This window comes from Poeciliopsis prolifica, unplaced genomic scaffold (genome assembly GCF_027474105.1).
Source record: "Poeciliopsis prolifica strain line A6 unplaced genomic scaffold, Auburn_PproV2 SCAFFOLD014, whole genome shotgun sequence".
NCBI lineage: Eukaryota > Metazoa > Chordata > Actinopteri > Cyprinodontiformes > Poeciliidae > Poeciliopsis > Poeciliopsis prolifica.
The window spans coordinates 10,767,817-10,782,244 of record NW_026562389.1 but is presented as its reverse complement, the minus strand read 5'-3'; the positions used below and the strand labels follow the sequence as shown (position 1 = coordinate 10,782,244).

Sequence of the window (14,428 nt, the reverse complement as noted above, 5' to 3'; positions counted from 1 at the left end):
AAATCTAAAAAGTCTTTCACTGTTTCTTTTGCTTTTTCTCCCTTTTGTTTCCACTCTGCTTGGTGCTCTTGTGTGTTTAACTGGAAGTGATGAACCCGATCGGGGTTGAGGCGGTTCCTTCCTCCTGTCCTCCAATCAGTGACGAGATTTTTATCCATGCCGAGCGGCGTAGTAATTCAGATGACATCTGCAGTGGAAAACGTGTTTCAGGATCGTTTTGTGTCGCAGGTGTTTCTGTTTGCTGGATATGGACCAAGACAGCAACAGCGCCCCCTGTCGTCAGATTAAATAAAAATAATAGGAAGTCCGGATTGATTTATGCTTTTGTTTCCATCCAGGCCTGAATAATAACTTCTCTTAATGTTACGTTCACTAAGCTGCAGCAGGTTTTTTAAGATTATATGAAAGACCTTCTCAAAGATCGATAAACGTTAAATTCTAGTGAACATTAAACATGGAAACTAAGACATTTTAAAATAGACAAAACAGTCTATTTGAATAATGAAATAAAATGAATAATGATCTCTGTCCTTCAAACAGGTTTAGTTTTTGGAAGTGAAAAACAATAAATCTTACGAATAGAAATTATTGAGGTTATTTGCTTGCTTAGTACAGCAGGTTTAAACATGGCGTTTAATTTGTATTTTTTGTTTAAATGTGAATAAAGTTTTCTGAGTTCATGGAGTTTATGCAGACTTTATTTGTTTACCATCAGGGACAAACATTATTGCACTGTTGGGTTACAAGTCTGCGTGACGACTTGCTACAAAACAATGTCTTGCGTGCATTTTGGTCATTATGGTTCCCGTAGGGGACTGCGAGTCTTTTCGCATTCATGAACCCTCGCCGCCGCCGTTCCCACCGCGTGTTCGCCTCTCCCTGGCGGTGATCCAACACGCCCTGACTCATTACGGCAGAAATGAACCAGAGTTTGGGGGGTGGGATGAACAGCAACAGCAACAAAAGTCTAATCAATTCAGACGAGGTTTGGAGGCTCCCAAAACATTCCTGACATACTTATCTGTTCGGCCGGCAGGAAGTCTGCGTAGACCGCCGATAACATCCTCAAAACGAAGTTTTAACTTCCTTTCTAGATGCTTTCATTTGTTGTTTCCCCCTGCAGCCCAGTTTAATTAGCTTGTCGGTTTTTGTCCTGCCGCTGTCGGTGGCAGACGGAGCGTCTCTTAAAGGTCAGCAGAATGGCTTCGCTTGGCACAAAAGCAAACATGGAAGCACTTAAGGGGGGATTTCTCCCACAATGCCTGACAAGACAACAGAAAGCTTCACACTGGAGAAACGGGAAAATCAATGAAGCACAGACTCATTAGTCTAAACTAGGGCTCCAGCAATTAATTGGAATAATCGAGATTAATCAAATTCATCAAGGAAAGAAAATTGTGTGAAGGTTTTCTAGCCACAAGTTAATTTACCAGTAAATTATTGAAATAATAATTAATTTAGGAATTGATTAAACGCTAACTGGAGTATACAGTCCAAAACAGGCCATTTGTTGGAACGAAAACAACATATTCAAAGCAGTAATTAAACCAAAAATGAACAAAAAATATTTACAGTTTGCATTTAAGATGAACTCGTATCATACTTGCCCTCAGCATTGTTGGATATTCTGCTGAATCCACAGTTCTGCTGCAAATTTGACCTGAAAAAACCAACAGAACCGAGTTTCAGCTGCAGAGTAATTTTCTTTCAGTATAACAAACAAACGGCTGGGATGAGTTTGGTTTGCATTGTTTCGCGGTGATGCCCTCTCATGAGGTGGAGAGGGTGGTGTTCACCGGCCCGTAGCTCCTGTACGCCTTAGTGACTCCACGGCTAAACAAATAAGTGGCTCCAGCCTGTCCTTGGTCAAGTGTGGGGTCGAACAGACGAGGCTGCAGGGGGGAGGCTGGCTTTTATTTTTAACTGCCTCTTTCTGGGAAATGGAAGAAGGAAAAAGGCGGAACAGAGGAGTAATTTAATGAAACGCATTAAAAACTGTTTGATTCTTGCTGAGAACCTTTGCATTGACCCTGGCAGTCTGTCTCCTCTAGGGGGCGATGTTATTTAGCAGAAGAGAGAGGTCATGTCTGTCAGAGAGGAAAACATCTTAAATCTCAGTTCAGGAATCTCATTCAGCAGATTTGCTCTTTAGAGCAAGTAAAGTTTTCAGTCCTTTGTTCAAAGTCGAGGATTTGAGTCATAATGAGGTAAAACCCGGAAAACATCCAAGAAGGCCCAATTTCTACAAGTTCAATTAATAAGTAAAATATCTTTAAAGTCATATTTTAAATATACAGCATTTTAAAACCAACTGGAAGTAACACAGTTACATGATTGTGCCTGGAAAACACAAAGAACTGCTTCTTTAAAAACGCTGTTGAGTTTTGCTTTGTATGCAGGCAGGTGGAAATAAAGTGATTTGTAAGTATCTGTGATGCTGTTGCTGCTGTTTTGTTCCTGCTCATAAATCTTGAACCAAATTCTTTCAAGTGACTTTAATCCTCTGGGAAACACAACCAGATAGAAAACATTGGACCGCTTTCCAACCCGGCTGCAACCTGTTGGTGAACAGAGCTACGGTTGCAATCTGCTGTTCGCTGTAAGCTTGTGCCACTTATCAGAAAATCAGAAATTATTAACATTTTTACATTAATTGTGCTGCAGGGGACTGCAAAAGTTTCTGAAACCTCCTGGATCAAAGGTTTTCATGTCACCAAGAAGTTTGTAGAACAAATCAGTTGAATTGAGTAAAACCAACCTGCAGAGCCCAAAATACCCAGAACCATATTTATTCTAGGGGTTGGACTCTTACCATCTCACGACGTGAGTGAAAATCAATTAGTCAAAACTGTTGTCTGTTGTGATTTTTGCTTTAATCTTTGCATCTGCAAAGTGTCCCAGTTGTCTGCTGCTGTCTGCTTTGCAAGGCAGAAGATCAAACAGACATCAAAGTGTTGCTTTTATTAGATTTTAGACATTAATCTATGCTTGGATGGAATTACTCCCTCTGTACGTTCTCCATTTTGTTTTTGCAAAATTTCTCCGTGGATGATGCCGTTGGATGTTTTAGACATCTGACAACCTTTATGTAGTGATTCCAAGTGGACCGGGTCCTTCACAGGCCGCGAGTATCGACAACCAGAAGAGAGAAGATGTGAATTCAGACAAGCATGGGCTCTCCGGCGAGCCGCCCGGCCTCCGGCGAGCCGCCCGGCCTCCGGCGAGCCGCCCGGCCTCCGGCGAGCCGCCCGGCCTCCGGCGAGCCGCCCGGCCTCCGGCGAGCCGCCCGGCCTCCGGCGAGCCGCCTTGACCTGCTCTTTCTATAAAACGGCATCAAACGCCTTTTCTAATCTGGTCCAGATGCAAAGTTCAGATGTTTAATATCCTCTGTTTTGTGTAGCGTGCTTTTAATCAAAGCTTGTTTAATACGTCTAAACTTTTTCTAAATGCGTTAGTTTTCTACATCCTGCTGTCACCCGCTCTCTCCAATTTGCTTTTTATGCAACATTAAAGCTGAAACAGTTTTAACTTTAGGCTTTTTTCCTCCATTAAAGCGGCAGCGTCAGACTTTATTAGGGGAAAACCAGTCCTGCTGAATATTCAACGCTGTGTTTGCTACATTTGCAGCCCTTCGTTTGCTGTTTACTGAGCGTCACAAACCAGAGCTCTGTTTTTCCCTCAGTGGAAAATCTGAATGGTTTCAGTTCTGCTCAATTTGTGACTTAAATATAGACTCTATTTGAAATTTGAACCTTAGTAAATGATTAACTCATAGCCGTCTTTACTGGTTTAGTGACATAAACCCAACATGTTTACTCTTGTATTTGATTTGTGATTTGTTTTCTTCTGGGTCGCCTCAGTCGGGCGTCTTACTGAAATGCAGACGGACCTGAGCAACAGGCCGCCTGTCGTATTGCTGCGCGCTGAAATTCATGCTCTGGTTTCATTTTTGTTCAGCAGCTTCAGGCGAACCAAACAAGTTGATCAGGTTTGCGTCAGCTGGTGTCTCTGCATCAGTTAGACCCAATTTCTGCACAACGTTTTCACACCCGACACCTTTGGGCCGCCTTAAATAATAATAGTGATGCGTTTCAAATATAAACATATCTATATTTTAGTGGCACTCAAACACGCTGCATAGTAACAAAGATTAAAAACAAACTGGACACCGGTAACCAAGAAATTTGAAAACATTTAATAAATAGAACAGATTTAGTTTCTCCTGTTGGTTCGGATCTTCAGCACTTCTTACATTTTCAGCTGATCCGGTTCACTTTCACACTGCATCGAGTCAAACAACCAAACGAGGGACCTGTTCCCCTCCTCGCCTGTGGGGGCGCTGCACCAAGAACAATGGGAAGAAACAACATGAAAACAGAGGAGCGCAGCTTCTTTCCTGAGGAAATGTAAACAAAATGGATTTTAGTGGTTGTAGGATTTATTTCTTGTCTTTGTTAAAAGACTACGAGTCATTTCTCCTGCTAGCGCTAGCCTAGCTTGTTTGTTTTGGTTGTACTTACCCAGAATGCCCTGTGCTGTAGTCTACTTCCTGCGATTGGAGCAGTCCGGTCCGCTTGATGTGAACCAGAGTTCACTTGAGCCAAACTGAGGTTTGTAGAGTTTGCTGTTTTGTCCACATCAGAGTTTGGTTCTTAACCAAACGGCACTTTCTAGACAAACGGAGTGGAGTTCGATTAAAGCGAACCCAGCTGAGCTGCTGTGTTTGAACCCTAACTCAACTTCTTTTGGATGTTTTTTACTTTTAAAAACAGTGGCAAACAATTTCTGCTTCAGGTTTTCATCCTTTTGGACCTAATGGATTATTTCTCTCACCAAGTTGAACACAAACCCAGAAGGAGCTTTTATTGTTGTTTATTCCCAAACAAACACGAGTTTTCTTTGCATCTTCCTCTGCACGTCTCCGGCTGCGTCTCGCGTGGTTCTGGAGGAATTTAGGCCCCCTGTGCTTCATGTTGTTGCTTCATTCGCTGAGGCTTGTGGGTTTCTGGCTCTGTCAGGGTCCCACCGCAGCGTTTCCAGTTCTGACACAGAGGAGTTAAAGTTTCCCAACGCTGATGCACAACAATCTGTGTCATTCCTTATTTCCACTTCAACTGGCAAACAAAACTAACAAAAACGTAAATATCTTGTTTTTCACATTTTCAATTTTAGTCGTGGATAAAAAAATCAGGCTACAAGATCAATTTGGATTTTAATCCTTCATTGCTTGTGGTCATGAGACCCATAAATTGTTCTGCACACAAATTAAATACAAGATTGCAAAATCTTATGGCATTAATTTCCAAGATTGGTCGGCTAAACATCTGCTGCAGTGTGCAGGAAATGTTCAATAAATAGAAACTGAAATGCACTTTCCTGTCCCGCAGTGGAGAAACTCAGGTGTGACAGCAGATCAGAGACCTGGAGGGACGTAGTTTCACACAAAGATAAAAGTATTAAAATATAAATATTAAAAGGAAAACTGAGGATAACGCAGGTTACAGTCAGGGCAGAACAACAACCTAAAATACTGGGCAGTTATCAAAAATAGTGTATGACGATGCAAAGGAATGTGAAGTAGGATAAAATTTGAAAAAAAAAAAAATTAGTTTATTATTTTAAGATTATATATTAAAAAATATTTGTATAAAATGTTTTTAAAAACTTTTAATTTTTAAATAAAAACAGTATAACATATTCCTTTAAAAATTCTATTACAAAAATTACATATTAGTTTTATTTTAATGCACACAATGCAGAATGTTTTGCACTGCAGTCTGAACAAAACGGGCTATATTTGCACAAAACATTATGCATTAAAACACAGTATTTACAGTATGCAAATAAAACAGATGTGCAAATACCAGCAGGAATGTAAACATTGAGTTTGTTGGGAAATGGTGGCGGTTATTGTCTGAGGAGGACGGATCTATAACGAGGCCTCTTTCTGCACCGAGTGCAATAAAAACAACAATGTGCAAAAGAAACGACAATAATGTTATTAGTTCCCATCTTTATTATATTTTTCTTGGTAATCTGTTGCTTTTTGAAACCAATAATCTCAGATTATCGCAGCATCGATTCCGCCCCTCCCTCTGAATCCAATCCGTGATTGCAGTGGAAAGCTTTCTGCTCATTACCAGCCTGGGAGGACTGGTGCGTTTCACCTGGCTCGGTCCGACCCAAACGGCCTGAAAGCGCTCGCTGCGTCCTCTTATAGGACGCAGATGGTTTGGCTGTCATCTGAGGAAGTTTTCTAATCTTAGCTGTGAAACCAATCTGTCCTCCTCAGAGGACTGTGGGACGAGCAGAAGCCTGCAGCCCGTTTCTACCTGCCTTAGAATGAGAGCGAAAGGTAAGAGCGGCCAGCAGGGTTTGGGTTTGATTCCCGCTGACGTTAAAGCTAAAGCTGTTTGGGACTTTTTCCTGCTTCCTGATCGTTGAAGAGCTTGAAACTGCAGCGTTGCTTGGCGTAATAAACTGCAGCAACACAGCTGACCTACTGGATTCACTTTTCATGGCTGGGCAATATTTGCTGCTTTTGTTCTGGTTTCGGACACATTTCTGGTTTTTCTCATTATTTGTAATAAAAGCAGAAGCCTCGTTTTTGCGGATAATCCATTAGAATGTCATTGATTGATTTGTTTGTATCCAAACATTGAACATTTGCATGTTTATCAAAGGGATTAGTTCATATGTTTGAGATTATAAAATCTAGATTGTATGTAAATTTCCAGCATTTGCAGGTGATTCTTTGTAAAACATGGATCAATTTTCTTTTTTGAATGCAAACTTCTATCAACGTCACAGTGAAAGATTTGCAAAATTAGAATTTTCCTCCCTGGATCTGAAGATTTTCTGCTCCTTTTCTCAGGTTTGCATTCTAGCAGCTCATGGAACAGAACCCAAGGGAGATGTTGGGTTAGTGTGTGTGTGTGTGTGTGTGTGTGTGTGTGTGTGTGTGTGTGTGTGTGTGTGTGTGTGTTGTGTGTGTGTGTGTGTGTGTGTGTGTGTGTGTGTGTGTGTGTGTGTGTGTGTGTGTGTCAGCATGGAGTTGGCTTTCTCATTTTATCCTGAACTGACTTAACTCGGATGCACCAATAAATTATCACAGATTTCCTTAATATTTGCTGATCGGATGAATCTACATTTTATCCCTAATCTAGTTTCATATTAACTGTTTGTGAGCAAAGTTCACAAAAACAATAAATTCCCTGTATTACATTTTTTTAAAAAAAGTTGTATGTTCCTGCAGAAAAAAATAAATTCTCACAATATTTCAAAATAAAAATGTCAAATGCTCATGTTTATTTTTACAAGTGATAAATGTTGGCAATAAATTGTCCCAGAAAGTATCGCGATAAATGATGAAATTGTTGTGTATCGAGACCATTTTCAGCAATATGACAGACACAATAATTCAAGAATGCATTCTCAAAGATCAATAAACTTTAATTTCTAATAAACATTTAACACTGGAAGACATTTTAAATATCCAAACTAAACAAAATTATTCAGACTTTATTTCTGAAGTCTCTGGAAACAAAATTATACTTCAGAAAAAGACTAGTTGACATCAGACTGAAGACTTTTATTATCTACTTTTTGGTAGAGAAAAATGACATGCAAATGGAAATTGATTTCTTTCATTGATTTATTGATTGTTTCCTGTTAGTGTGGGTTTTTCTGCTTGGTTAAAAGAATCCAGATTTGATAAAACTGGAGTGAAATTACATTGTTTCTTGTCACGTCTGGTTGGATTTGGTAGTGTGAGCGCTCCGTCAGACTCGTTTACATGCTGCAGAAATCCTCCTTTCATTTTTAGCTTTGCTCCGATTCTTTCAGAATGAAAGAATTTCCTTTTTTTTTTTTTGAGGTGAGCGACCCAGCAGGAGGTCGAGGCGCTCAGAAACAGAACCACAGACTATTTGGGTGTTGGTGACGCGTGGTTCATGTGTCTGAATCGGGTCTATTATTGAACGACCTCCAGGCTCGGCCCGGAGTCAGAGCTGCGCCGCTTTATTTGGGTTCCTCCTGCAAACATGGAAACCTGAGCTGCAGACGGTCCATCGTCCAGGTGGCTGAAGAGCCTCTCCACTCCGTCGAATCCGTTGATTCCCACTGAGGATCTTTAAGCTCTGATCACATTTTACATGATTTCTGGGGTCCAGAAGTATTAATGCTCCACATGGTGAGCTTAAGCTAAATTAAATACGCAGCACACAGCTCTCATGTGACCTCGCACTTCCTGGAACTTTGTAGCTGACGGCCATCTTGGTAGGCAGTTGCTATGACGGTAAACAAGCCACAAGCTTAAAGCTTGCTCTCAAAACTTGACCGATTTGAAGAAGGTGGGGCGGGATTCACTCAGGTCTGTATTAGATGCATCGTCGGGTTTTGGTTGCAAATATCGTTTTCTTTCTTTTGAATGTTAAAACGATTCCTCTGAAAAGTCTTCAGAGCCTGTTGGCACATCAGTAGTTCTGAGCGTCAGGCTGCGGTTAAAGAGCAAGCGAAAGGAATGAGCACGAGAGTGATTGACAGCGCTAAGACCCTCCTCCTGGCTCTGATTGGTTGTTTCTGACTGAGTGGTACATTTCTGCAAAAGTTCTGCGAGAGTCCAGAGGAACTCTCTTATTGTCATACTGTTCCTACGTAGTGATCCTTTCATAAAAAACACTTTCTAAAAGTTTTGTGCTGCAGCTTTAATGGCTTTAACTCGGCTCCTCTAAAACTGATCTTGTAGATCAAAACGAAGCCAACTTCATGTGGTTTTTGACTGTTTTTATGTCTTTGTGTCAGTTTGCAGGTTGCATGGCAGTCTGGACTCGATGCATGCCAGTTGCATGACTGCAGAGGGTCTGGTTGTGGGACTGAGATCACGCAGCTGCACCCATGGCTCAAACGGTGCACGTAAACGGCAACGGCCCAGGTAAACTCACCTTTTCTAACATGGACAAACCTTTTATCTGCTGCAGACCTGTTGGTCTGTGATGGCTTTAGTGTTACAGAAGCATCATTAAACATGGAGGAGTGTGGAAAGTGATGCAGCTGCAGGCATGCTGTTGATTAGGGTTTCCACATCAGTGAAAGTACGAGCTTTTCTCACCTAATCCAGGGCTGAAGCAATCATAAAGAAAAGTACTTCAGCTTTGGTTATGAACCCACAACAGAACCAGGAAAACAGCTGAGTTCAATAACATTAGATTAAGAGTCAGCTGCATGTTCCTTTAATTCACTTTAAAAGGTGAAACTCGCAAATTTCACATAAAGAACAAATAACTATACCGATTAGAGGCAATTCATACAATGGAGGGCTAGACAACGACGATGGGTAAAATGAGGGAATTTCTGTCTAAAAATTGAAATTCTGAGATGATAAAACAAGAAACATCTGAGTTTAAAGAGTCAAAAACTGTGCAAGAAAAAAAATCCCTGCCTGAAAAAAAATCAGAGGCTAAAAGTAAAAAATCTGGGAGAGAAAAATTGAGCTCCAGATTTTGAGCTGAATTTCAAAACCTTTTTAGAAAAATTATGAAAGTTTCTGAGTTTGAAAAGTCAAAGATTTGCCACAAAAATCTGTTATTTCATTCAAATTTGAAGATTATTGTAATGATTTTAATTGAATGGATTAAACCTATTTGGGTTTGTGTTGGTCAGTTCCAGGATGTATAAAGTAGCATGAAGTTTTTTTCATCTACAAAGATGAAAGTTAATATTGGTTAATATTAGTTAATATTAATATTAGTCTTCACGAACAATACATTCATTTAAATCAGTGATTACTCTGCTTAAAGTGACTGAAAATTAGAGCTGAAAATGTTCGGAAACCTGAATATGTTGAGGCAAATTAGCATTTCTACAGATTTAGCAACAATTTTAGGTTTTCTCTAATAAAAGTCAGTCAGATTTAAAATCAGATCCATTTAAAATTCAGTTTGTTTGCTCTTCCGATGAATGTCTGACACTAACAGGAATGTTAAATATTATCAGAGTGACTGCTGGGTTGTGTTTGTGGGATGCAGAACGGATTCTTCCGCCTCGCTGTGAAATATCGGCTGTCAGCCGAGGCTCTGCTCCCAACACACACCTGCAAACGACTCGCATTCCTGCAAAGCCTAACAGGAGAGAGGGAAGAGTTTCACCGCTAAATCCCTGCAGGAATGTGCAGAACGCTGGAGCTTCTGGTTTTCTCAAAGGCAAAAAAAACCCTAAAGTTTCATTAAAATCGACAGAATGACGCAGGAGAAATCTGGGAATGTTTTTACCTTCTGCTGCTAAGTGGTAAAAATGCTTCAGGTGGTTTTTTCCATTGTTTTTAGCTGTTAAATTGTCAATATAACCAGCTAAATCTCAGTTACGCCTGATGTGTAAAAGAAAAACGACGCAGCGCTTTGCCATCACTTGTCACTTCGACGACTAGATAATATAACATGTTCAGGGAAACATTTAAGAAATAAATGGCGAGGGAAATAAGTCAGTCATGCCAGCTTGAGTTTGACAACATTAACATGTAGATCTGCTGCAGAATTTTGTTTTGAGTTAAAAACAAAAACAAAATTCTTAACTTAAAAATAATAATAATCTTACTGAAAAATAATTTGTAAGTTGGTTTGGTCTTTTTTCCAGTGTACTGAGATATTTCCACTAGAAACTAAACCAAAACCACTTGGTAACATGTATTTTCGCAGAGCGGCTGCATTTGGGAGCTAATATTTCCTATAAAAGTTGTTTGGTGACTGGAGGCGATCGCTGCTTGTTGTTAGTTTAGAAATGCAGCAGCCTGGTGTCTCAATGCGACTAGAAAACCCAGAGGAGTGACGTTTCCATCCACGTCCTTAAACTCTGAGGCGGTTTTGTTCCTGCGGCTGCGAAGGCTCCCCATGGCACCATTCAGCCGCTTTCCTGTTGAGAGTTTGTGTTGCTGCTGCAGGGTTATAATGATGTGTGCCGGACTCAAACTGGACGATTGTTTGACTCACTGCTGCTGGCAGCCGTCTCAATTGATGAAGCTCCGGGTTGTTAGTCTGACTGAAGCTTTGTGTTTTATTCGCTTCGTAGTTTGGATCTGAAACGGATCGGCACGCACCGAGCCGAAATGTGTGTGTTGGGAAAGATTAAGATCCATTTGGAGCCCAGTAGACGTTGGTCAAAATGCCGTTGTCTCCAAAGTTGAGGAAGCAGCTTTGGAGCTGCTGACCAATCTGTCCTCTGATTGGTCAGCAGCTGCAGCCTGATGGCTCACCCACTAAATCCAAACACTTATGTCATATATGACCTTATCTGGGGAACTGCAGCTGGTTTAGATGTTAAACACAGAAATTGTCTGTAAAACAGAACAAATTTATTCTGTTTTCTCTTGGTTTTGTTCTCTGAACCACCTGCAATAAAACGCATAAAAGCAAACTGCTTGATTAGGTCAGACTGCTCCGAAATGAACCCAACGTCTGTGAGAGAAACACTGAGATGCTTTTGGCCCAGAACTGCGACTTCCTGCAGAATCTCAGCTGTTCGTTCCAGATTTAAAATGATTCTCTGTGCTTTGTTTAAAATTATCCAGTTGTTTTCTGATTTCAAATGAGGGCTTCCTGTTTGACGTTCTGCAGTGAAACACGCTGATCAAACGCAGACTTTTATTTTTTGCATGTAATTAGGCATCCAGGCACAGGCAGGAAATGCCAGCCTGGATGTGTCTCACTCGCGCTGTGACCAGATTTGGGAAGGGTTGTTCTGGGAAACTAAAGTTCCAAACATGAAAATATTTTCTCTTCTTTGGAGCAAACGCCACCAACCACCCATGCATTTTCTATTTCTTTACCTGGGTGTGTATTGCGCTGACTTAATGTCTGGACTTCTTTTTATTGCAGAAGAAAAAATTATTTTAAGCATGCATAAACACCCATCAGTGCTGAAGTCCAAACTGTGTTCAGTTCAAGCAGGAGATTAAGGCGTTTTAACACCTGACATTCCAGTAAACTCTATTTAATTTGGGACAAAAACTGTCACGCTACGTTTTCAGCTGCTGTGAAAAATCTGTTCCCCTCCTGGCCTGTGGGGGCGATGCACCAAGAACCACTGAAGAAAACAGAAACTTCTGACACTGAGGGCAGCTTCGTTCTTCACCAAACGTAAACAAAATGTTTAGATTTTAGTGGTTGGATGATTCTCCTTTGTCTTTGGACTACAAACCGTTTCTCTGACTAGCACTAGCCTTGTGCATTTGTTTTGGTTGTATTTACCCAGAATACCCGGCGCTGTTGGGCCTCTGTCTCTTTAAGAAGCTCCTGCTCTTTGAAAGCACTGAATCGTAGATTTCAATATTTTAGTTTTAAAGTCTCATATAAATACTTAGGAGAAATAAGAACCCTGAATTTATTCTGCGGCTGATGGTAAAAAGCTTTTATGGGCTTTAAGCTTCAACATTAAACAGCCAGAGCAAAATAAACAAACTTGTATATTTTTACCTTGAGGATCAACCTGGACCCAAAGAGAAAATCCAGCAGAAAGGAGAAACATCTGAGCTGCTGAAGTGTTTAAACAGCAGCTGTTAAAAAATGCTTCTTGCAGCCACATCCAGGGAAAAGTGGGATGTTTTCCTGAGACCTGATGTTCAGCACATGTTGGGAAGAAGTGGCTGGGAAACGAGCGTATGAGCCGTCACTGTGTGGGCCGGGGTGGTGACAACACGGAAAAACACGCAATAAAACGACCGGTTAGCGTGTGGTTCCTGTCGGGCTGCAGCTTCAAAACGAGGAAAATCCTGCACCGAACAAACGGACAGCAGCTGATGATTCACAATCGCTTTGTCTTGAGTTTTGTTATTTGTAGTGTGAAATAATGATTTATAGAAAACGTTTATTTTCCTTTATGCACTGTAAAGGTGTGAAGGTCAACAGTTATTTAATGATGAAAAGTGATAAAAATGTCGTATTGTAAGTGAAATAATCTGCCAATGGAACAAGAACTACTTTCCTAATTTTAATGAAATGTTACTTTTGTTTCTTGCAGAAAATAAATTAGTAGGTTAGTTTTGTCTCATTTCAAGTGTATTTATTAAGCTATTTGCACTAGAACAGAAATACTTGGTAAAATTTTGTATTTTGACTTGAAATAAGAAAAAACTAACTTAAAATGAACTTTTCTTGTTTGAAGTCAATAATTAATAAATGTCGATGAAAAAGAACTAGATAAATTCACTTATAGCATATTTTCCACACGCTATAAGTGGAAAAAATTACTTTCATTAGCATTTGTGAATTGTTGACGTAAAACATGATTCGGCATTTTACTGGAAAGTTGCTTTGGTCGGATTTCGAGGCTTTGCTCTGGAAAGCAGAAATGCTGTGTTAGTTTGTGCTTTCGCAGTGTAGATTTATTTAGGTGGGGGTTTTGTTGTTGAGTTCCTTAAATACTTGCAGAGTTTCGTCACTCTGGTGGAGCTCTGTTTGGGGAAAGTTTATCGGCAGCAGCTTCAGGAAGCCTCACGTCTTGAGCAAACATTCAGACAGAGGAACTTTAAAGACCGGAAAACGCCGTAAACTCGGCGAAACGGTTTTATTTGGCTCATTTAATGCTGGATTTAGTGGGAACGGAGCATCGATGAGAAAGTGGTCTGACAGCAGAGCAGCTGTTTGTGGCTGCAGGTCGCCTCCAGTCGTCCCCCGGTGATGAGGTCATCGCTCAGCTGCTCGAGGTCTCTCTCGGTACCGCGACTCGACGAACCCCCTCCCCGTTAACGTCAGCGCTCGTGCCACGTGCCGTCGACACCAGACTGACTCTGCAGCCTCACAGCGGATCATTCATGCACCAGCACAAACACGGTTTCTGTTTTTAAAGGGCCGGGCTGCAGGAAGCACAGCGAGGCCTTTGTCTCAGAGGAGAGAAAACGTCTTAAAACCGAGATATTTAAATGATTTAAAAAGAATCTACTGAGTTTTAATAATTTAACTTTAGTGACACTGATTCAAAAATCCTTTTCCTGCTAAATTGTTAGACATACGAGCTGAAAAACAGATATTTTTACATCAATCATCAGATTGATATAAAATGAACTCCGGATCATTCATGGAGCTTCTTTTGACATGTGGACGCTGACATTAGCGTTAGCGGCAGTGCTGCAGCTACATATTTAGCTTTGAGATGCTATTTTAGGCTTGAATAGCTTCACTGATTTGCTAACTGCTTTTAGCACAATTTGAACACAATAGTTTTTTTCCAGCAGCCATTGGATCGGTCCATGAAGCATAAATTAACTCCCAATGAGCCGAGAGAAACGGCTTCATCCTCCATCACTGCCAGTGGATTTGTGCATCAGCCATGTTGGGACGAATTCCTGAAGGTGCAGTTTTAGAAAGAGCAGGAGCTTCTTAAAGAGACAGAGGCCCAATTTCAAGGTGTTAAATTATAAACTCCAATTTTGTCCAAGTCA

At 40.7% G+C, this 14,428-nt stretch overlaps 1 protein-coding gene across 4 annotated transcripts in view; it reads left to right on the top strand.

Moving 5' to 3' along the window:
- kank1a (KN motif and ankyrin repeat domains 1a) overlaps positions 1-14,428 on the top strand; it is a 41,387-nt gene that overhangs the window by 14,240 nt on the left and 12,719 nt on the right. For 2 of the 4 annotated variants that reach the window (XM_055039400.1, XM_055039402.1), the window contains exon 2: positions 8,803-8,932. In XM_055039400.1, coding sequence (XP_054895375.1) covers positions 8,896-8,932 — 37 coding nt within the window. In that variant the 5' untranslated portion in view covers positions 8,803-8,895. Of the gene's footprint in view, positions 1-6,287; positions 6,356-8,802; positions 8,933-14,428 lie in introns of those variants that run through there. The other 2 variants (XM_055039401.1, XM_055039403.1) reach the window with 2 other exon arrangements.